The following is a 23655-nucleotide window of genomic DNA, read 5'->3' on the forward strand; positions in this document are numbered from 1 at the left end:
TTATGTTAGCCAATGACAAAATGATTATAATCATTCTGTCATTGGCTAACATAATATTAAGTGGACATTATTGCAACGCCAATGTAGGACAAATAACTTATTAACAATTTTCTTTCCTTGAGGTGTTGTAATTAATGCTATAAATATGTATATATATATATATATATATATATATATGGGGGTGTGTGTATGTATGTTTATGTTTATATGATATGTATATATTTATAGGAAAAATGACGGATCGTCCCAAACGTCAGAACATCCATAAACCGCGACGATATCAAACGACATCTTCAGAGGAAAGGGAAGTAGAAAGAAGTTCAGGAAGAAAAACACCGATGGAGCAACAACAGAGCAGCCAATTAGACGACGATGTCGCTGAGTTACGGGGAGTATTAGAGAATGATTCTCCTAATAGAGTTATGCATGTTCATCCCAATCAACCACTTACTTATACACAATCGTCAATTAACAATTATAAGGAACATATCAGTAATACACCACATGTCAATGACACAACACATTCATTTTGCACACAACCTTTTACTCAGACCACACAAACATTCAGTCCCAGTGTCACATCACATGCACCAATAACTTACACACAACTGTTAAATGTCAATCACACGACACAAACACATTCTAACAATAGTTTACAACAATTAAACTATGCATCACAAAATTATAATACAGCACAAACATTCACACACGATCCACATGCATCTACTCATACACAACATATTCGTAGTGGATTGAATACACTATATGACCCTAAGTTTCAGCCTTTCAACATCTGGCCAAATGACAGTCATCGTCTAAGTTCTGTACCACCATCATCACAAACTTCAGGAGATTTTTACAATGTTAAGCCGGAAATTGAGTACGATAATAGAATTAAGCAGAAAAATTTTTATAAATATCTAAATATACATACATTGTACTAAATATACCTAACTTATACTTGTATATGCAAATAAATATTCACAGAGCAATACATGGAAGAATGGATCAATTGGCTTCGGAAATTAAGTAAGTTTTGAAGCACATTATACATATATGTACATATAAACACTAAATATCATTTATTTTATATCTAAACATGATATACTATTTAGATGTATTATAGTCAGTATTCAGAACGCACACAAAAGTGTTAACATGTTGTTATCCAATAGAAGAATCTGTATTACATAATACAGATTCTTTTATTGAATAACAACACGCTAATATCTTTGTAAGTGCATTCTGAATACTGACCTATGTGTATATTATTTATATTTATTATGTAATCTAATTATTTATCTATATTATCTTTACAGAAAGATACATCAGAAATTGGACAAGATATTACAGCAGACGAGCAATAGAAGCCGAAAGCATACACCTGAAAAGCCAGCATTTTTACCAATATCATCAATAGCGGATGTTGAAAAATTTGAAACTGCTAATAATGAAGAATATATGACATTGGTATGTAAAACAAATAAGTTTATCATATATACTTATGTATAATAAACTTTAGTAAACTAGACGTAAAGACACATATATAAATAGAAATATAAATGTAACAATATTTTTTAAATAGGTGAATTATTTGATTTTTATTGGTGGCTTCAATGCCAAAGAGAGCATACATTTATGCGTAAAAGAGATTTTTCAAGATCGCTTAATGACTTCATACACTTGGTTTGGTCGTGAAAATCAACGGCCATTATTTAATACCCGCCCAGCAAACACATATAACAGTTATATAACATTAGAGTTAAAAATTAAAATAACAGCATTATATCTTTATTATATAATTGTTATATATCATCTGTTTACTGTTGCTATATAATATACTAGCACACACATATTATAACAATTATATAACATTGGAATAAAAAAATTAAAATAACAACTATTATATATTTATTATATAAATTTATATACCATCTGTTTGCTGTTGCTATATTAGTAGTAGTATATTAGTAAATATGTATTATAACATTTATATAATATTAGAGTAAAAAATTAAAATAACAGCTGTTATATAATATTTATTATATAAATTTACATATTATCTGTTAACTGTTGTTATATAATGTATGCGTAGATAGTTATATATATTTCTTCATTTGCGTATTTTGTGCAATGCTGCTAAATTCCGTGACTTTTTACATACGCACGGCTTTTCCCACGTCCTCCCAAACGCATAATGTCGCGACAACGAAAAACCAGTGTTACAATAGCGCTGACATCGCGGTAACGCGTGATTGCCTATCTAGATAAGATGCGATTCAGGGTTGAATTATTGTTGGCGGGAAAGCGGGCAAAAAGTAAGTACGCAATAACGCAATACACATTGTGCTGTGCCTTCGTGTTCCAAAGGTGATCGATTCCAAAAGTGATCGGTTGTATCAAGAATTATTTGATGCTCAGAGTCCGTTGACCGTTGTGTGTTTAATTATTAATACTCTGCAGTGAACTCTGCGAGAGCAAGCAGAGTATTCTTAACGTATATCGCAGAAATATATGTATGTGTGCTGAATTCTTTCTCGGTGCGATCTTTTTTTGTTCTCTTTGTCTCAATTCTCTGCAACAAATTGTCTGACAACGATAATAATTGTACGGACAATTAATTAGAAAACGCTTTACACATGCCAAAGACTGGTAAGTATATTTAAAGTGTTTATCAAAAGACTCTGACTGCGTTGTATATATATCGATATAACTGATGTTCTCCATTCTTACACTTTTTCTTACAAAAGACTATAGATTTGTTCGTTTTCGAAGAAAAAACTAGTGCGCACTAGTTCAGAGTTATCTTTTTTACTCTTCTTCCATTAAGTACACAATTGTATTGTGGAGTGTTGAATGTGCTGTATGAATTTTTGATCTTAATAACTCTGCAACAAATTGTCTGACAAAGATAATAATTGTACAGACAATAATTTTGTAGAACGCTTTACACAAGCCAAAGATTGTAAGTATATTTAAAGTGTTTATCAAAAGATGTATATATATCTATGTAACTAATGTTCGCCATTCCTATGCTTTTTCTTATAGAAAGACTAAACTCTCCTATAAAAGATTCCAGAAATTCAAAGATTACAGAAAAGTAATAATTGATTGCCACATTGTCTCAAGCCTGAGCTATTATCTCATCGGTTTGTTTATCAAGTACAGAATTATTGTGGAATGCTGTATGGAGTTTTGATTTTTATCGAATCACAATATTGAGAAAGCCGGGAAGTATAAATATTATTTATTAATTGAAAACAACATAATATTGCAGACTTTTATGGGTTATAATAGATATGCTAGTTAATTTTCGCAAATTTTCTTCATAAAAAATAAATATTTACATTGTCACTCATTTAATTTAATTAGCAAAGTTTTATACGTTTTTAGTTTGTTTTATTATCAACGAATAGATTTGATATATTTTATTTAATAGAGTTTTTACAGTAATATTTTATAGTAATAAAATAATATTAGATTTTGAATAGTTTTTATTTAATTTCTCAATTACTCAACACATTGTTAGTTCATTTGCATTTTGTTATATCAATTGATTATTTGTTGCATTTAATCGATATTTTCTGTAGTACGTTGTCAGTTCACTTGCTTAAAATAACTTTATATATATACACATATATATATATATATATACAGGGTGTCCTAGACCACCCGTACACCCCTTTTCTTTCAAAAACTAAGCATTTTAGAGAAAAATGTTTCAGACAAAAGTTGTTTGGTTTCGAGGGGGCCATAAGATGGTATCATTGGTTTGACCTTGAAGAGTCATTTGAAGGTCACGTGAAGGTCACTTCAATTTTTTTAAATGGAATACCCTATATATTTTTGCACATTCTTGTAGCTCATCTCGAGAGCTTTCCAAAACACTATAATTAAGTTAGTTTTCATTAAGTACTTTCCGAGTTATGAGGCTTGAAATAATTTCTTAATTTTACGTAAATCATAAAATATCTTGTAAAATATTCATTTTTCGATTATCTTACCTTAATATTTTTATGTACAAAATAATAAGAGGAATCAATTGATGTAAAAGAAACACAGTTATTTTTAAGAAAAAATATGTAATTGTTAATTATAAATTACATATTTTTTCTTCGAAACAACTATATGTTTTCTTTACACCAATTGATTCCTCTCATTATTTTGTACATAAAAGTATTAAGGTAACATGATCGAAAAATGAATATTTTACAAGATATTTTATGATTTACGTAAAATTAAGAAATTACTTCAATCCTCATAACTCGGAAAGTACTTAATGAAAACTAACTTAATTATAGTGTTTTGGAAAGCTCTCGAGATGAGCTACAAGAATGTGCAAAAATATATAGGGTATTCCATTTAAAAAAATTGAAGTGACCTTCACGTGACCTTCAAATGACTCTTTAAGGTCAAACCAATGGTACCATCTTATGGCCCCCTCGAAACCAAACAACTTTTGTCTGAAACATTTTTCTCTAAAATGCTTAGTTTTTGAAAGAAAAGGGGTGTACGGGTGGTCTAGGACACCCTGTATATATATACAGGGTGAATTTTAATGGTTGTGTCAATCTTTTTATCATACGGGAGATTACCGATCGCAATTTTAATAAATTGATTGATACATAGATGTCAGTTAATTGAATCGACTGTATCGAAGGCCGAAATATAATGTGTACAATTAAAGCAAGTTAAAAGCTGAAATTATGTAGTGTGGATTTATTATTATTATTAAAGCTACGCATTTATTATTATTATTATTATTATTATTATTATTATTATTATTATTAAATATATATGTTATTATATTTATTATTATTATTATTATTATTATTTTACTGTGATCAAATTAGGGATTTATTATTATACGTATTCGATATATTAAAGCGGAAGAAATACATATTTAAAAATTCAATTCAAATTTAACACTTTAACGTTTTATGTAAAACCTTATTTCAAATTCCGCATTTATTTTTATGATAAATTTTTATTGTTTTATATGCTAAAAATATGGAGCAAAAAATTTTCTTCCTTCTTAAAATAAAATTACGCAATTGTTTCATAAGAATGTATTTCTTGTGGAACAATTGCGTGATTTTATTTCAAGAAGGCAGAAATACTACATACCTTTAGCGTATAACAATATTAAAAATTTTTATCATAAAAATAAATGCGGAATTTGAAATAAAGTTTTACATAAAACGTTAAAGTGTTAAATTTGAACTGAATTTTTAAATATGTATTCTTACTGCTTTAATATATTATATATGTATACGTAGCTTAATAATAATAATAATAATAATAATAATAATAATATAATAATAATAATAATAAATATAATAATATATATATTTAATAATAATAATAATAATAATAATAATAATAATAAGTGCGTAGCTTTAACAATAATAATAAATCCATACTATATAATTTCAGCTTTTAACTTGCTTTAATTGTATACATTATATTTCGGCCTTCGATACGGTCGATCCAATTAACTGACATCTATGTATCGATCAATTTGTTAAAATTGCGATCGGTAATCTCCCGCATGATAAAAAGATTGACACAACCATTAAAACTCACCCTGTATATATATATATATATATATATATATATATATATATATATATATATTGTGACGTTGCCGTCCCGACGCGCGTCCATCCGCCCCGGAAATCTTGACGGGGTGCGAGCCGAGCGGCCGCGCCAGAAAAAGATTGGGAGAGCCGTATCGAAATCTCCGGAGAGACGAGCCATTAGTATATTTCGCGCTGTTGTTAATTTATTTTTTTGTATCATTTTCTTTACGTCGGGCAACCCGCCGGAAGGAAACCGGAAAAGGCCCAAGAGGAATCCTTGATACGACAACCGACACGACAGTTCCTGCCTCCGATTTGAGAACGGAGAAGACGCCGGAGGAACAGGGCAGCGCAGAGTCGCGGGTGGATTTTGCCCCCTTCAATTAAAGGCGGAAAAGCGGCAAAGGACCAGTTGTCTTGAACCGGGATAACCGGACCGGATCGGCGCCACCCTCCGAGGACAGAGGACGAAAGACCTGCCTCCGGAAGACCACGAATAGCAGGGTCGCCGAAATTCAGAATTTTAAATTATCGGGGCCGTTACGGCCCCCGATACAGCGTTGTCGCGGGGCGCAGTAATACCTCGCGTGTCGCGGCGCTATTGGCCGCGAATCCGCACACCCCTGCGCGCAGGATTGACGCCGCTATCGACCCTGGATCGCGAGATCCAGAGAATCATTCTGGTGCGGGCACTCTCAACAGATAGTCGTGTTCGAGAGATTCTGTCGTTGTCGTTATCGTTTAGCGTGTCGTTGTCGCCGAGGAGATCAAGTTGAGAGGACGAGCCGAGGATCATCCCCTGGTCACGGGAGAAAGTATCGGTGAGGTTGCCCATCGCTAATTGTAAGCCACGTACGCGATTCTGTTCGCGGACCGGCCGCTCTGTCGCCGTCGCCATTTTCGTGTTTCGTTGTCGCTCGGGCTTTGTACCGAGTTCGCGATTTTCGTGTATTTCGGGCGACCGGAGACAAGCGACCGAGGCATCAAGGACGATCGTAACGTCGGCCGTAACTGATAAGGAACCGTTCGTCTTTCTCCGGGATTCGGGGTGTCGTAAAACGCGTAGTGACCGGCTCTCGTATATCGACCACGTGCGCGGTAAATCGCGGGGAATGCATTCGCTATCCGTGCTGTCGAAAAGAGTTGTCGAAACCGCGTAAGACGTCCCCGCAATCGATCTTCGGGCAATTTTCGTTAGTAATTAGCGTGTATGTGAGTGTGTGACCGTGTGCGTATCGCGACGTGGCAAATGTAGTGCTGTCTTCGTCGCACTCGGTACTTGTATGAATTGCGTTTATCGCGAGGTATTTGTCGTACGTGTGAGTGTGTCGCGGTGTACAATAAATTTCAGCGAATTAAGAAAGTGTCGAAATTCGAAGGTTTCGCATAGATAAAAAACGTTACGCCGAAAAGAAGTGAAGCGGCGTCCGACGGCTATCGAGTATTGATCGAATCGAACGCGCTCGTCGCGAGCGACAATTTCTCGTCTTCGCAGATTGCTGGATTGTTCTCGCTCAAATGTTAAGCCTCTTTTCGAACCTATTGCTGTCGACTAAATGAGCGAGCGAAAGAATAATGCATAGAGATCGGTAAAATTGAGTCATTAAGGAGATTGTCGAAATTTCCGTTACGATCTCGAAACGCCGTTCGGTTTCGCAAAGTCCGGCCATAAAAACGGGCCTGGAGGACGATAAATATCACAGCTTTCTTATGATCTCGATCTCGTATTGTTATTGTTATCACCGCTGTCGAAGAAGTATCTGTTGTACGTTATTTCAAATTTTCGAATTTATGTTAACCGCAGTTATAGTTCGTTAATTCTGATTTGCTAATTATTGTCATTATTATTTCTTTCTGGGATTCACTATTTTTTTTCCTTTATATTCTTATTTTTATTATATTTCTATTCTTGAATAAATTTGTTACATTTTCTTTTATATTAAATTCGCGTAATTTATTTGAGTGTTCGTTTTTCGTGAGTGTTAAATTCCGTTGTGTTTATCAATTTTTGCAATTACCGACAACCTCGCATAAAATAAGTCAATATCCTTTTCAACGGACCCTGCCCCTCTACCGTTAGGTGAGCTAGTCGGCCCGTGGCGAAACAGGCTACCGTTTTTCGCGTTATTCTGACGATTTTGCGAATTGATACGTGAAAGACCGTATCTGGTGCCCAACTTCGAGATCTCGAGACGGCCTTCGCTTCGCCGCGGCTCGCGCGAGAACACCCTCCATCTTAGTTCCTCCGAGTGCGAGTATCTCTATCCGCCTTGTGTTTTTTTTTGACGGCGTTTTCGCTCCCCCTTTTACATCCTCCTCTCCAACACCTGAGGAGGATTGAAAAATTAAAGATAAAAAAAGCGTCGCAATATATATATATATATATATATATATATATATATATATACAGGGCGATTCCGAAAAACGTTCTGTCTGTAAAATGACGTATTCCTGACACCATTCTAAGACAATTTTTCCTTTACCAAAATTTGATTTGAAGCATAGTTTTTGAATTATGAGCAAAAATAGTTAGTAAATCACGCGTCGGGTACAGAAGGCAGGCAGGAGCGGCGCGGCGTGCCGCGAGCGCGGGAGCAGCTGGCCGCCCGACGGGTGATTACCACCGCATGAGTCGCTAACTATTTTATCTTATAACATAAAATTATGCTTTAAATAAAATTTTTTTTGGTAAAGAAGAAAATGTCTTAGAATTACGTCAGAAATACGTGTTCCTTAAAATAACGTTATTTTAATAATGAAAAGTTGTTCCGGATCGCCGGCCGTCCGACGTTGCAATCAGCTGATTGCTACACGCGATGTGTGTATGGCGGAGTGTGTGCGTAAGAGAGAGAAAGAGAGAGAGAAAGAGAGAGAGAGGGAGAGAGAGAGGGTAGGAGGGACAGACATTCATACACACGCACGCACTTTTTTTCTCGCTCTCTTTCTCTCTTTTACGCAACACTCATACACTCTCTCATTCAGTCTCTCACTCACACTCTCTCGGTCACTCACTCACTCACTCATCTGCTTACTCACTTGCTCACTCACCTTGTAGTAGCGTAGCGAATCTTCATGCTATGTATTGTTGTTATCTGCTGCACGGTTATGATTGCTAGAGATGCGCGACACATCGAAATTTTTTCGATTATTAGTCTCACACTCGATTGACACAATACAGATTACAAAGAATATTAAAAGAAGAAAAGTTACACGCGTTTCATTATACACGCGTGCAGTATTTACGACCAGCAGATTACCCTGCAAGACGAACGTTTTGCGAAAATTTTCTGCGAAACGTCGATCGAGATCCCAGATATTCCTCTCGTGTGATATTCAGCGATGAATCGCTATTCACACAAGAAGGAATTTTTAATGTGCATAATATGCACTTTTGGAGCGAAGAAAATCCCAGAGTCACGCGATTTCGAAATTTTCAAACTCGTTGGAAGATTAATGTATGGGCTGGAATAATGGGCACTGAAATACTTGGTCCAGTTATTCTTCCAGATATTTTAACTGGAAGAACCTACGTCGATTTATTAACAGAAAATCTACCACATTTCTTAGAAGATGTGTCATTATTTGAAAGAAACGATATTATCTTCCAATAAGACGGTGCTGGGCCACACAACGCCAGGATCGTTACGAATTACTTAAACGAGAATTTTCCCGGACGCTGGATGAGTCGGTACGGCCCGATACGTTGGCCCGCAAGATCTCCGGATCTCAATCCTCTAGATTTTTTCTTATGGGGATACTGCAAGGAAGTAATTTATAAAACGCTTCCCGAAGATATTGAAGATCTGGAGACAAGATTACGATTCGCTATTTGGAATATTGACGAAGAAATAATGGAAAACGTCGAAAGAAACTTATTAAAACGCATGAGAGCTTGCATTAGGATGGATGGCGGGCATTTTGAGCATCTGCTTTAAAATTTTTTTTAGTCAATCCGCTCTTTTCAGAGCGACCAATACATTTTCACGTTGGAATATTTCAGCAGAATAAAAATAAATTTTTCCAAATGTAATTTTAATTACATTATTCTTGCGATTGACTTAAATCTTCGCATCGTGAATGCAATAATTTCGAAAACGTAATAACGTATAACACATGCTTTTTAAAATAATAATTATTTATTATAATTAAAATAGTTATTATTTATAATAAATAATTAATTTTTTAAGTATGTCATTATACGTTTCATGTTTTCTACCGCATTCGCAATGCGAAGGTTTTAGCCGATCGTTCGTCTTATCTCGCGTCAATCACGCGCCACGCGCAAGTCGTTTGTTAGATGTCGCGTGTCGCGTTTCTGGCAACATAACTCTTGTGGTCGCGCAGCAGAGCTGCCAAGTCCGAGACGCAAGCAACGGGCAACACGTAGTGGAGGGGGTAACGGGCATGTACGCGTAAGCGTACGTGTGAGCTCGGCGCTTCGGCTAGCTTCGGATAGTAGAAGAGGACAGAATACAGTTTTCTATCTCCTTCTTACCAAGCAGACAACGAAAGCGACGGGCGACGGGCGACGCGCGACGCGCGACGCTGCTCGCTCTTTGATATCTCGATATACGCTTGATCGTATGTATATGTATATATATATATATATATATATATATATATGTATATATATGCATTATTATAATTTATTTATTATTTATGTTTATTATGTTTATTATGTTTATTATATATTAATTATTTGTTATAATTTATTATTTTTTGTTTTTCAGAAAACAAACCAAAAAAAAGAGGAGGCGGGAAATCCCGTGTCCTCTGGTACGCCTGGCGGAACACGGGCATCAGGGGCGGCGCAAGCGCCCCAAATAGAAGAGGCCGAGGAGGCGGCCGAGGCAGGAGAGACGGCCGAAGCAGGGGAGGCGGCCGAGGCAGGGGAGGCGGCCGAGGCAGGGGAGGCGGCCGAGGCAGGGGAGGCGGCCGAGGCAGGGGAGGCAATATAATAAATAATTATTATTATTATTAATTATATTTTTTGTGAAAATAAATATTAAAAAATAATTCAGGGAATATTTATTTTTTCCTTTCCAAATATTTTCTTTATCCTTTTTTCCTTCTAGATAATATAATACAATACAATGTGGTACAATAGGGCTCCAGGCAAAGGTCCACGTAAAAGAAACCTAACGCGCCATTGGTGATACCTCGTGGGTGGTGTGGAAAATCGCCACTCATTTTTATTATTTTATTATTTTAAATATATACGTATATATATGTAAAAAAAAAGTCAAATATTTATATTAAAAATATTTATATTAAATATTATAGCTTTACAATATATTTTTACGTTTCATATATACATTTATATATACATATGTATATGTATATATATATTTATATATACATATGTATATATATGTATATTTACTAATTGTAAAAAATTTATAACATAAAGGAAAGCTGTAAGAGAAAAACGATCGAGCGCATATCGAGATATCGAGGAGCGAGCAGCGTCGCGCGTCGCGCGTCGCGCGTCGCCCGTCGCTTTCGTTGTCTGCTTGATAGGACGAAGACAGAATACAGTTTTCTGTCTCCTTCCTACCAAGCCGGAAACAGGCGACGCTGCTCGCTTCTCGATATCTCAATGCGTGCGACAGCATTAAATGTTTTTTCCTTACAGCTTTTTATATTATACACATTTTTTAACCGATAAATGTATTTTTTATCTGATAAATATTAATCTATTAAATATATTTAATATATTTAATATATTTTTAACTGATAAATATATTATACATTTATCAGTTGTAAGAAAATATCGATATATTTTTTCATATGAAAAATTAAATGTCATAATTCTTATAAACAAATATATATATATATATATATATATACATATATTCATTTTTAAGAATTATACGATTTGATTTTTTAATATGAATAATATATATTTTCTTACAATTAGCAAATATATAATATATTTATCAGTTATAAAAAATATCTAATATAACAAGCTGAACGAGAAAAACGTTTAACGCTATCGTATTGAGATATCGAGACGCGAGCAGCGTCGCCCGTCTTTCGTTGCCAGTTTGGTAGGAAGGAGACAGAAAACTGTATTCTGTCCTCTTCTACTATCCGAAGCTAGCCGAAGCGCCGAGCTCACACGTACATGCCCGTTACCCCCTCCACTACGTGTTGCCCGTTGCTTGCGTCTCGGACTTGGCAGCTCTGTCGCGCAGTCTCCGCGGTCCGTCGCTTCGCGTCGAGTCATGTGCTGTTTGCATTCGCGTTTCTTTGAAAGTAATTTTTGGTATCGATAAATCAATAGTGAGTGAATAAACAGTAAACTCGTTATCGCGTAATCTGTATTGTGCCAATCGAGTGTGAGACTAATAATCGAAAAAATTTCGATGTGTCGCGCATCTCTAGCAATCATAACCGTGCAGCAGATAACAACAATACATAGCATGAAGATTCGCTACGCTACAACAAGGTGAGTGAGCAAGTGAGTAAGCAGGTGAGTGAGTGAGTGAGTGACCGAGAGAGTGTGAGTGAGAGACTGAATGAGAGAGTGTATGAGTGTTGCGTAAAAGAGAGAAAGAGAGCGAGAAAAAAAGTGCGTGCGTGTGTATGAATGTCTGTCCCTCCTACCCTCTCTCTCTCCCTCTCTCTCTCTTTCTCTCTCTCTCTCTCTCTTTCTCTCTCTTTCTCTCTCTTACGCACACACTCCGCCATACACACATCGCGTGTAGCAATCAGCTGATTGCAACGTCGGACGGCTGGCGATCCGGAACATCTCTTCATTATTAAAATAATGTTATTTTAAGGAACACACAGGTATTTCTGAGGTAATTCTAAGACATTTTCTTCTTTACCAAAATTTTATTTGAAGCATAATTTTATGTTATAAGATAAAATAGTTAGCGACTCATGCGGTGGTAATCACCCGTCGGGCGGTCAGCTGCGCCCGCGCTCGCGGCACGCCGCGCCGCTCCTGCCTGCCTTCTGTACCCGACGCGTGATTTACTAACTATTTTTGCTCATAATTCAAAAACTATGCTTCAAATCAAATTTTGGTAAAGGAAAAATTGTCTTAGAATGGTGTCAGGAATACGTCATTTTACAGACAGAACGTTTTTCGGGATCGCCCTGTATATATATATATATATATATATTGTTTTATTTTATAATTATCAATATTTGTATATGTTTTATATTAACATTAGATTCAATCAGTAAAATAATATTTTATTCATCATTTATAAAATTTCCTCGAAGCATCGAGATATAAACATTTTTATTTGGTTTTTATATTTATCGTATAGTAGGTCATTGTCAAGTGTATACTAACTTTTTAAAGCTGCTCATTTTAAGAGAGCTCATTTTAGTTTGCATATACTTCATTTTATTATCTATTTATTTTGTTTCAAATTAATTGATTTGTACGTAAAGTTATTACTTATTTTATTTCATTATTGATATTTGCATAAGATTTTAGTTCTTATAGTTAGTATTTTTCAAGTTGTATTTAATTTACTGTTTTTTTAACATTTCCATACTCATTTTTTATATATTTGTCTGTTTACATACATTTTTATATTCTTTCTATCTAAATTTTACTTTTTAAGTACTAATACTTCGATTATTTTTCCTAATATTTTGTTATTATCTTGCTAACAACTAAATTACAACTTAATTTATTATAATTATTTGTTTTAATTTTAATAATCGATAAATTATTAATATGCCGAAAACATATCACCATTTCAATCAAAAAGGCGTAAAAATCAATTAATTTCATTTGATATGTCACAATTACATAAAATTACAATTACATCAAATGTTCCCAAAAAACATTTTAAAACTAATTCTAATGTAGAAATCATCTGTAACTCTAATTCAGAGAGTACGACATTTTCAAATGAAACTAATATCCTTCTTAGTAATAACATTTTCGATTCATCCGAATCTAATAATATCCCAAATCTATCAATGAATAATTATAGTTCTTCAACATCTAATACTTTCGATATTCCTATTGCATCAGATCAAGATAATTCTTCATTATCTAATTTTTTTACCAAATCAATCGATTTTAATAATGAAATCTCGGTACAAGATGTACAAAATTTAAGTTTACAAGAAGATTTGCAAATCTTAGTTTCAGAATGTTGTATTCCTCAAGGTACTGTAGATAAACTTCTTCTAATTCTGCAGAAACATGGTCATAGTGATTTACCCGAAACGTGTAGAACTTTAATGAAAACACCACGTAATACTTTCCGAAATATATCTTCTGTTAGTGGTGGCAGATACATTCATTTTGGATTAGCTTCGGGAATAAAACGCTCTATATCAAAATATTGTAAAATTATGCCTCGTGAAGTAAAAATAAATATTGATATCGATGGCTTACCTTTAACTAAAAGCTCAGGTAGCCAATTTTGGCCTATTCTTACATCAATTGAAATTAACGATCTTTATACCGAACCTTTCGCAGTTGGCGTATTTCACGGGATGTCAAAACCGAATAATGTAAATGATTTTCTTCGTCCTTTTGTTAATGAAGCACAAATTGTTCTTCGAGAAGGTGTATTATTAGATAATAATTTCCATTGTAAAATCATATTAAATGCAATATTATGCGATGCTCCTGCAAAATCATTAATCACATGTACTAAAGGTCACACAGGTTATTTTTCATGTTCAAAATGCTTGCAAGAAGGTAATTTTGTATGTAATCGAGTTGTCTTTCCGGAAATTAATTGTACATTAAGAACAAACGAATCATTTCGTACTCGTAGTCAAGATGAGCATCATATAAGTGATTCAATTCTAGAAATTCTTCCTATAGATATGATTTCACAAATTCCTTTGGATTACATGCATCTTGTTTGTTTAGGATCGAGACGTTTATTACAATTTTATGTCAGGGGCAAGAAAGGTATAAGATTATCTAATGCTGCAATTGATTCCATTAATAAACATCTACTCGACACAAGAAAATTTATAACTAAAGAATTTGCAAGAATGCCAAGAAGTTTATTATATATTGATAGTTGGAAAGCTACGGAAGTTCGCCTTTTTTTGCTTTATTTAGGTTTAGTTTTGTTAAAGCAATTTTTGTCTAAAGACTATTATAATCATTTTTTATCATTAATTATAGCTATTCGTATATTCGCAGATCCAAAAAGATGTTTAGTTCTTAACGATTTTGCACATTCCTTGATAATCTGGTTTATTTCACACTACAGAAATGCTTTTGGACTCGAGTATCTTTCACATAACGTTCATAATTTAGAACATCTTGCAAATGATGTTAAAACTCTTGGATGTTTAGACGCTTTTAGTTGTTTTAAATTTGAAAATCACATGCAAAAAATTAAAAAGCGAATAAAAAATTGTGGCAAACCATTAGAGGAATATTCTAATAGAATTTTCGAATTAAACCAACTTCCATCTGAAAAATATTATTTAAAGTCATATCCTATTGTTCATTTAAAAAAAAACACTTCAAAACACTAATGTTATATCTCATTTAGAGTTCAATGGCTTCACTATTTTTACAAAAGAAAATGAAAACTGTTGTTTGTTAACCGACAATTCTTTGGCATTTATTTTAGAAATAATTTTCGATAGTAATGATGTTCCATACATAAATGTAAAGCGAATTTTAATTACCGAACCATTTTTTAGCATTCCATGTGATTCTAAGGAACTACTAGGTATACAAATTTTTACGGAAACAAGTCCTTTTAACATTGAAAAATTGCCGGCAACAAACATAAAAACAAAATGTTTGAAATTAAAACATCTTGAGTTGCAAGACACATTTGTTATAATTCCACTTTTACATGCATGCACATAATTATTCTTATTTTGATTTTTATTCTTATTTTGCAATGGTTTTATGTTCTTTCTAATGGGTTTTACCAAGTTAAAGGCAAGTGTGTTTTTTTAAAGAATAATCTGCAGCTTTTTCGATTTGATTTTAATATGTTGCTGTGTATGCCTGGTTTTAGCTGAAGTTGAATAAATGTTTTGGATATTATATCTATTCATTCGTTCGTTCCACGACTCTACAGCCCCAGGTGGGCTTTGGCCTCCCTCACGATGTCTCTCCATTCCTCCTTGCTCTGCGCTCTCTCTCCCGCCATCCAGCAATCCTCATGATCCTCAAATCCTCCTCCACATCCTTCTTCCATGTCTTTCTCGGTCTTCCGCGTCTTCTCCTCCCTGTCGCATTCGTATGCAAGAGTTTTTTGGGGATTCTCTCCTCGTTCATTCGCTCTACATGTCCCAGCCAGGCCAGCCTGTGACTTTATAAACCTGACTATGTCTTCTCCTTCTAGGGCTACTTCTATTTCGTTGTTTGTTCTTATTCTCCATCCTTTATTTTCTTTTATAGGCCCGTATATTCTTCTTAATACCTTTCGTTCGAAAGTCCGTAAAACCTTCTCATCAGCCACTGACATAGTCCAAGTCTCCTACTTATTTTTATTTCTATATTTGTTCTATTTCTGTTTATTATAAAATAATTATCCAGTTTCATAGTATTTTATTATTTAATAGCTTTTTTCTGTGAATTATTATAACTTTAAAGTTTATTTTTAACTATATAAAAAATTTGACAATTACGAACTTGTATTATAAAAAATTTATGGTTTTCTGCGAAAATTTATGATAAACTTCATATTGTGCTGAGACATTACCACCGTGTACGAGTAAAATATATATACAGAGTGTCCCATAATTCCCACACCACCCGTAACGTTCAGGTAGAGCAAGTTAAATCGAGTAGAAAAGTCATCCGTTCTGCTATTTTCGCAATAATTAACGAAAAATTAATTTAAAAAGATCGGCGAATCCGTGCGAGTAGAAGCGCGCAGCGAGAAGAGACCTTCTGCTATATTCTGATACAAAGCACGCGACGAAGTGATAGGAAAAGCGTTCTACAAAGGACAGTAGCTATGTACACTGCCCGACAATAATTCGTTCCATTCCCCTAGCGAGTTTATATAGGTTGTGTAACATCCTATATAAACGGAACAAATTATTGTCGGACAGTGTACACACATACGAGTGGAGCGTCAAACTCATAGACATAACTATTGTCCTTGTAAAGCGCCTCCTCCCATCGCTTCGCCGTGCGCTTTGTATCAGGTTACAGCAGGAGGTGTCTTCTCGCCGTGCACTTCTACTCGCACGAATTCGCCGATTTTTTAAAATTAATTTCTTGTTAATCATTAAAAATAGCAAAACGAGATGACTTTTCTAGATTTAATCTGAACGTTACGAGTAGTGTGCGAATGGGACACCCTGTATATATAATTTTTCTTTTTTTCAAAGAAAATGTCCGAACAAAAATTGTATACAGTTGTGCAATTCTCAATTGATGAATCCTTCTCAGAGATTCCAACAAATTGGATTCATCAAAATGATGAAAATAATGGCTTCATTTGTTGGTGGCCTAACACAAAAAATATCAGTTTGCTTATTGAAAATCGAGCTGAACCGGATAAGAAGTTATGGTCAATATTTGACATAACAGTGATAAAATATTGTTGTAAGTTATAGTTTTATAAACTTTATATTTTAATTCCAATATTTTCATTATTTTATTTAATCTCTTAACGTGTAAATGCATATTATTTATATTATATGTCAAATTAACATTATTATGATTACTATTACGGATGTTATTATTATTTGGGTAGTGTCACTTGCATCGGCGCGAAAATCAGCTGCAGATGCTCACTATACTACGACTGACGATGAAAAATGTGGCCGAGGGCAAAGAAAGTTAAAGAAAAATGAATACTATTTTTCTCAGGAGCACGATGAAAAGGATTATACTGATGATTCGAATGATGAAGAAAGAAATGTGTATGATAAAGAAAATTACGATAATGAAAAAAATACTTCAAAAAAATCAATTAAATACTTGAAACATAGTAAGTTTTGACATTTACTTTGAATTTGAAATTTATATAATATACTGAATATTTGAGATGCTTATTTAATTTTTGTTATTTTTCTTATTGTTATTTTACTTTGTTTGCAGGTATTAGTCGTCCGCCTGTTTTTATTAATCCTATGCCTGAATACAATTCTCAGAAAATAGATAATTGCTGCCAATCTGTCAATGCTTCCAGTACCGATAAAAATTTAAATTTTGTTTCCAAAAATACCGATACTGAGATTTCATCATCACGCACAAGTAAGTTTATACCTTACAACTTCAATAATATAAATGTATAAACATATTAAAACAGACAATTGTAATTTGCAGATATCAACAAATGTAGTTCTAATGAAAGAGTAATTCAAAAAACTCCATATCCTGATAAGTTCTCATCGTCCGTTACAATGGATATTGACAGTATCCCTATTTTAGAAATTTCAGAAGTACAAGATGTTTACAATATTCTACAACGGATAGAAAGTAAATTATTTACCTATATTATATGCATACAGTTTTGAATAAATGTTTAGCTTTGTGTGTGTGTGTGTGTGTGTGTGTGTGCGCGCGCGCGCGTGTCAACTATAAATAATGTTTGCATAATTATATATAAAAATATATGTATACGTGCTATATGTTTCTTTTTAATTGCAGCAGGTTTAGATAAAGTTATGCAAACGTGCAAACGTTACTACCAATTTTGAGCTAATGAGTCTCGAAAAGATTAAATAAATTGGAATCCCGTCAATGTAATAATGCAGAATTGACAGAAAATGATATGGTAATGATAATACCATTATTGCCACTACAAACAGTGGAATCCATAAAAGAATTCGAAAATTTAATCATATCAAACGAAGTTGCTGCATCGCAATTTGTAAGTTATGTTTATTTGCAACTATTTCCAAATCTGTATGGAGATCTATATTATTGATATTAAAATGAAATAAATAGTCTATCATTTACTTCATTTTTATACCAAAAAAGTTCCATATAGAAAAATGAATATAGATTGAGTTATAGAATCATCAAATCTTTTGCAGTGAATGCAGTTATCCATGGAATAAGAATCGGTTTACTTTTTGAAAAAAATGAAGTAAAAAGTAGTAAAGAGAAGTAATTTACATTCTTTTTCTATATAGAACTTTTTCATTTTTTATATAGAACCATTCTTATAATCTTTCAGACACTTTATACACTTTTCAATAAATATCAAACTACTTCCTTCTGAATTTAATATAGTTGATATGATATTGTCTTTATTGTATATTATTTACATAAACGTATTGTTAATTTCAGAAAAAATTGATTCTAAAAATTGGAGGCAACACTTCACGAAATAGCATTCATCGTGCTTTAGAACGAATTATCAGCAATAAATGCGCTATGAACTGTTCCTGGAAAGGCGTTCGATTAAATTATAAAATATGTAATTTAACATTTATTAAGAATATACGTGGTAAATATTTTAAAATTATATTTAACTATTTTCTTAAATTCTCAGTTTTTAGATTACACAAACGTACATTTTTTTTATTCTAATAGATACTATTTAATTATTAAAGTGATTTTTATTTTATATACGCGCACACACATTAATATTGTTAATTAAGTTTTAACTTATTTTACAGATACCATATGCTCTGTACATTCAGGTTTAACTGAAGCCGAATTTGATATAACCGTTGCGGAATGGTTCCGATTTGCTAAGCAACGAGCAGCGCGGGAAGAAAAAAAAATAATCTGTAATAATCTACATCTTTCGCGCGAAACGTGAAAATGACGATGACGGTAACCACGGGTAGCGGCGCGCTGTCCTTCCCCTCGCCGCACGTCGGCAGGCAATGTCTGACACGGTAGGCCGTGCTATAGCTCGAGCGATCGAGCGCTTCTCTCATTCGTCCGATTTTAATAATTAATATTTCTATTATTATTGTAAAAATTGTTAAACGGTATAGGATTTCTTTATTTAATTTACTGCGCTCTACCTCCTTAACAAGTGCACAATAAAGTGTTCAGGGACACCCTGTATATATATATATATATATATATATATATATATATATGTATATATATATATACATATATATATAGTTTATATATATATATATAGAAGGATTATATATGTTACATTTGTTCAGAAAAATTCGTTATATTTATATATACAGGGCGATCCTGAAAAACGTTATGTCTTTAAAATGACGTATTCCTGACACCATTCTAAGACAATTTTTCCTTTACCAAAATTTGATTTGAAGCGTAGTTTTTGAATTATGAGCAAAAATAGTTAGTAAATCACGCGTCGGGTACAGAAGGCAGGCAGGAGCGGCGCGGCGTGCCGCGAGCGCGGGCGCAGCTGACCGCCCGACGGGTGATTATCACCGCATGAGTCGCTAACTATTTTATCTTATAACATAAAGTTATGCTTTAAATAAAATTTTGGTAAAGAAGAAAATGTCTTAGAATTACGTCAGAAATACGTGTTCCTTAAAATAACGTTATTTTAATAATGAAAAGTTGTTCCGGATCGCCGGCCGTCCGACGTTGCAATCAGCTGATTGCTACACGCGATGTATGTATGGCGGAGTGTGTGCGTAAGAGAGAGAGAGAGAGAGAGAGAAAGAGAGAGAGAGAGAGGGAGGGTAGGAGGGACAGACATTCATACACACGCACGCACTTTTTTCTCGCTCTCTTTCTCTCTTTTATGCAACACTCATACACTCTCTCATTCAGTCTCTCACTCACACTCTCTCGGTCACTCACTCACTCACCTGCTTACTCACTTGCTCACTCACCTTGTAGCAGCGTAGCGAATCTTCATGCTATGTATTGTTGTTTCTGCTGCACGGTTATGATTGCTAGAGATGCGCGACACATCGAAATTTTTTCGATTATTAATCTCACACTCGATTGACACAATACAGATTACACGATAACGAGTTTACTGCTTATTCACTCACTATTGATTTATCGATACCAAAAATTACTTTCAAAGAAACGCGAATGCAAACAACACATGACTCGACGCGAAGCGACGGACCGCGGAGACTGCGCGACCACAAGAGTTATGTTGCCAGAAACGCGACACGCGACATCTAACAAACGACTTGCGCGTGGCGCGTGATTGACGCGAGATAAGACGAACGATCGGCTAAAACCTTCGCATTGCGAATGCGGTAGAAAACATGAAACGTATAATGACATACTTAAAAAATTAATTATTTATTATAAATAATAACTATTTCTAATTATAATAAATAATAATTATTTATTATAATTAGAAATAGTTATTATTTATAATAAATAATTAATTTTTTAAGTATGTCATTATACATTTCATGTTTTCTACCGCATTCGCAATGCGAAGGTTTTAGCCGATCGTTCGTCTTATCTCGCGTCAATCACGCGCCACGCGCAAGTCGTTTGTTAGATGTCGCGTGTCGCGTTTCTGGCAACATAACTCTTGTGGTCGCGCAGTTTCCGCGGTCCGTCGCTTCGCGTCGAGTCATGTGTTGTTTGCATTCGCGTTTCTTTGAAAGTAATTTTTGGTATCGATAAATCAATAGTGAGTGAATAAGCAGTAAACTCGTTATCGTGTAATCTGTATTGTGTCAATCGAGTGTGCGATTAATAATCGAAAAAATTTCGATGTGTCGCGCATCTCTAGCAATCATAACCGTGCAGCAGATAACAACAATACATAGCATGAAGATTCGCTACGCTGTTACAAGGTGAGTGAGCAAGTGAGTAAGCAGGTGAGTGAGTGAGTGAGTGACCGAGAGAGTGTGAGTGAGAGACTGAATGAGAGAGTGTATGAGTGTTGCGTAAAAGAGAGAAAGAGAGCGAGAAAAAAGTGCGTGCGTGTGTATGAATGTCTGTCCCTCCTACCCTCCCTCTCTCTCTCTCTTTCTCTCTCTCTCTCTTACGCACACACTCCGCCATACACACATCGCGTGTAGCAATCAGCTGATTGCAACGTCGGACGGCCGGCGATCCGGAACAACTTTTCATTATTAAAATAACGTTATTTTAAGGAACACGTATTTCTGACGTAATTCTAAGACATTTTCTTCTTTACCAAAATTTTATTTAAAGCATAATTTTATGTTATAAGATAAAATAGTTAGCGACTCATGCGGTGATAATCACCCGTCGGGCGGTCAGCTGCGCCCGCGCTCGCGGCACGCCGCGCCGCTCCTGCCTGCCTTCTGTACCCGACGCGTGATTTACTAACTATTTTTGCTCATAATTCAAAAACTACGCTTCAAATCAAATTTTGGTAAAGGAAAAATTGTCTTAGAATGGTGTCAGGAATACGTCATTTTAAAGACATAACGTTTTTCAGGATCGCCCTGTATATATAATTATCATTTTTGTGATATAATGTTTTTGTGGACACATCATTAGGGTACACACATAAAATTGTTTCATTTCATCACAATTATAATAATAAGAATAATATAACGTATTTAGAAGCTTTTTATTTTGTCTATGAAAATTATAAATCCAAATATAATTTACGACCTATATTTTATCTATACAATCTTTTACTATAATTACTTTTCAAAAATAATAAAGGATATAAAAGATTTTATATTTTAAGATATGTATTAAATTAAATTAATATTATGTATTAAGTTTAATATATAGACCAATTAAATGATTTATTTATAATAATCTTAATATATGTGCATAATTTTGTATAGTATCGAAATTTGAAAAGTAATTATAATAAAAGATTGTTATGTTTTAATGTATATATGCGCGTGTGTGCGTGCGCGCGCGCACACACACGCACACACACACACACATATACATATATATCACGCATCTCAAGAAGAAAAAATTGTAATAACAACAATTTTTTAAATTTCTTTTGTTGTATAGAATATGAATGTAAACATAGTGCACGATGTCAACATAACTTTCTTATAAAATGTACATTCTTTGAAACATGCATACAGAAAAGCTATATTGATATCGTGCACTATGTTTTCACATTCAGATTCTACAACAAAAGAAATTTATAAAATTGTTGAGTTACTAGGGTTTTTTTTCTTGAGAGATGCGTGGTGTGTGTGTGTGTGTACATTTAATTGTAACAATTATATAAATTGATACATTACAAACACATAACTGTAACAAAATTAATATATAACATAATATTGCTACTAATTTGATATTTATATAGTTGTTATATAAATATTACATGTATATTCAAAAACATTTGAAAATTATGATGTAACATTTATATAATAATTATATAAATGTCAAACCAATAGCAATAATGTTATATCTTAATTTTATTACAGTTATATTCTTAATGTAACAATAATATTACATTACATAACTGTTACAATTAAATGTGTAACTATTATATAACACTGCTGCTTCCTTGAGTGGGAAATTACAAGGAATGAGAGTATTACATGTTATAATCCTGTAATATTACTTGTTACATTCGGTTACACTGAGTTATGTAACCGTTATAACATAGTTATAAAATGTGTTTGCTGGGCGCTTGATTAAAGCTATTTACGGTATGATATTATTATACTGATACTAAATTTAAGTTATCAATGATATTTTAATACAATGTTTTGCAGATGCTGTATGCGAAAATAAAAATTTTGAAAAGCCGATGCGGGCTACATTCCAAATGTATATGAGGGATGCTGTGCGAACAGCCAAACAAAGAAACAGAAATAAAGTCCGTAACAACTTAGATCGTGCACAAAGAGGCCATCAAAATAAAAGAGCACACGATCTGTGGAACGACGAACACGACGAACACAACGAACACGAGGACGAGGATGAGATAGCACAATCAGAAGGAACAGAAGAAAATTAGGTCAGTTTTGTAGGAATATACATATATCTTTTATAACATACATTTTATATAACATTTAGTCCCGTATATTGTTCACCGATTGACAATGATTAGTTCCATTCTTTTAAAGAATTCATATATATATATATTTTACATATATAAATTTGTTAGAAAATTTGAACATATCATTGTTAAGCAGTGTTTATCTTCTAATTTATCATTTACATTTTGCAATATTAATAACCGATTTATTTTTTCAACTCTGTTACAGGTATTGCAGGAAAAACGTATATTGCACAGTGTTGCTGGACGGGCTGGATTTT

The 23655-nt window shown here is 33.8% G+C and overlaps 1 protein-coding gene across 1 annotated transcript; it reads left to right on the top strand.

The window, feature by feature from the left end:
* Positions 1 to 233: 233 nt before the first annotated feature.
* On the top strand, positions 234 to 23353 carry LOC145973330 (uncharacterized). Its single transcript, XM_083102609.1, has 6 exons — positions 234 to 880; positions 988 to 1029; positions 1320 to 1470; positions 1586 to 1722; positions 23020 to 23042; positions 23109 to 23353. The coding sequence occupies exons 1-6, from the start codon at positions 234 to 236 to the stop codon at positions 23351 to 23353; spliced, it is 1245 nt and encodes a 414-aa protein (XP_082958735.1).
* Positions 23354 to 23655: the final 302 nt, after the last annotated feature.

This window comes from Camponotus vicinus, unplaced genomic scaffold (assembly GCF_025532165.1).
Source record: "Camponotus vicinus isolate PSW18456_S1 unplaced genomic scaffold, iyCamVici1.0 SCAF_6, whole genome shotgun sequence".
Lineage (NCBI taxonomy): Eukaryota > Metazoa > Arthropoda > Insecta > Hymenoptera > Formicidae > Camponotus > Camponotus vicinus.

Coding starts and splice junctions, on each gene's coding strand:
- LOC145973330 (XM_083102609.1), top strand. CDS start 234: ATGACGGATCGTCCCAAACGTCAGAACATCCATAAACCGCGACGATAT. Junction 1,030..1,319: donor CAATTGGCTTCGGAAATTAA/GTAAGTTTTGAA, acceptor TTATCTTTACAG/AAAGATACATCAGAAATTGG. Junction 1,471..1,585: donor ATGAAGAATATATGACATTG/GTATGTAAAACA, acceptor TTTTTTAAATAG/GTGAATTATTTGATTTTTAT.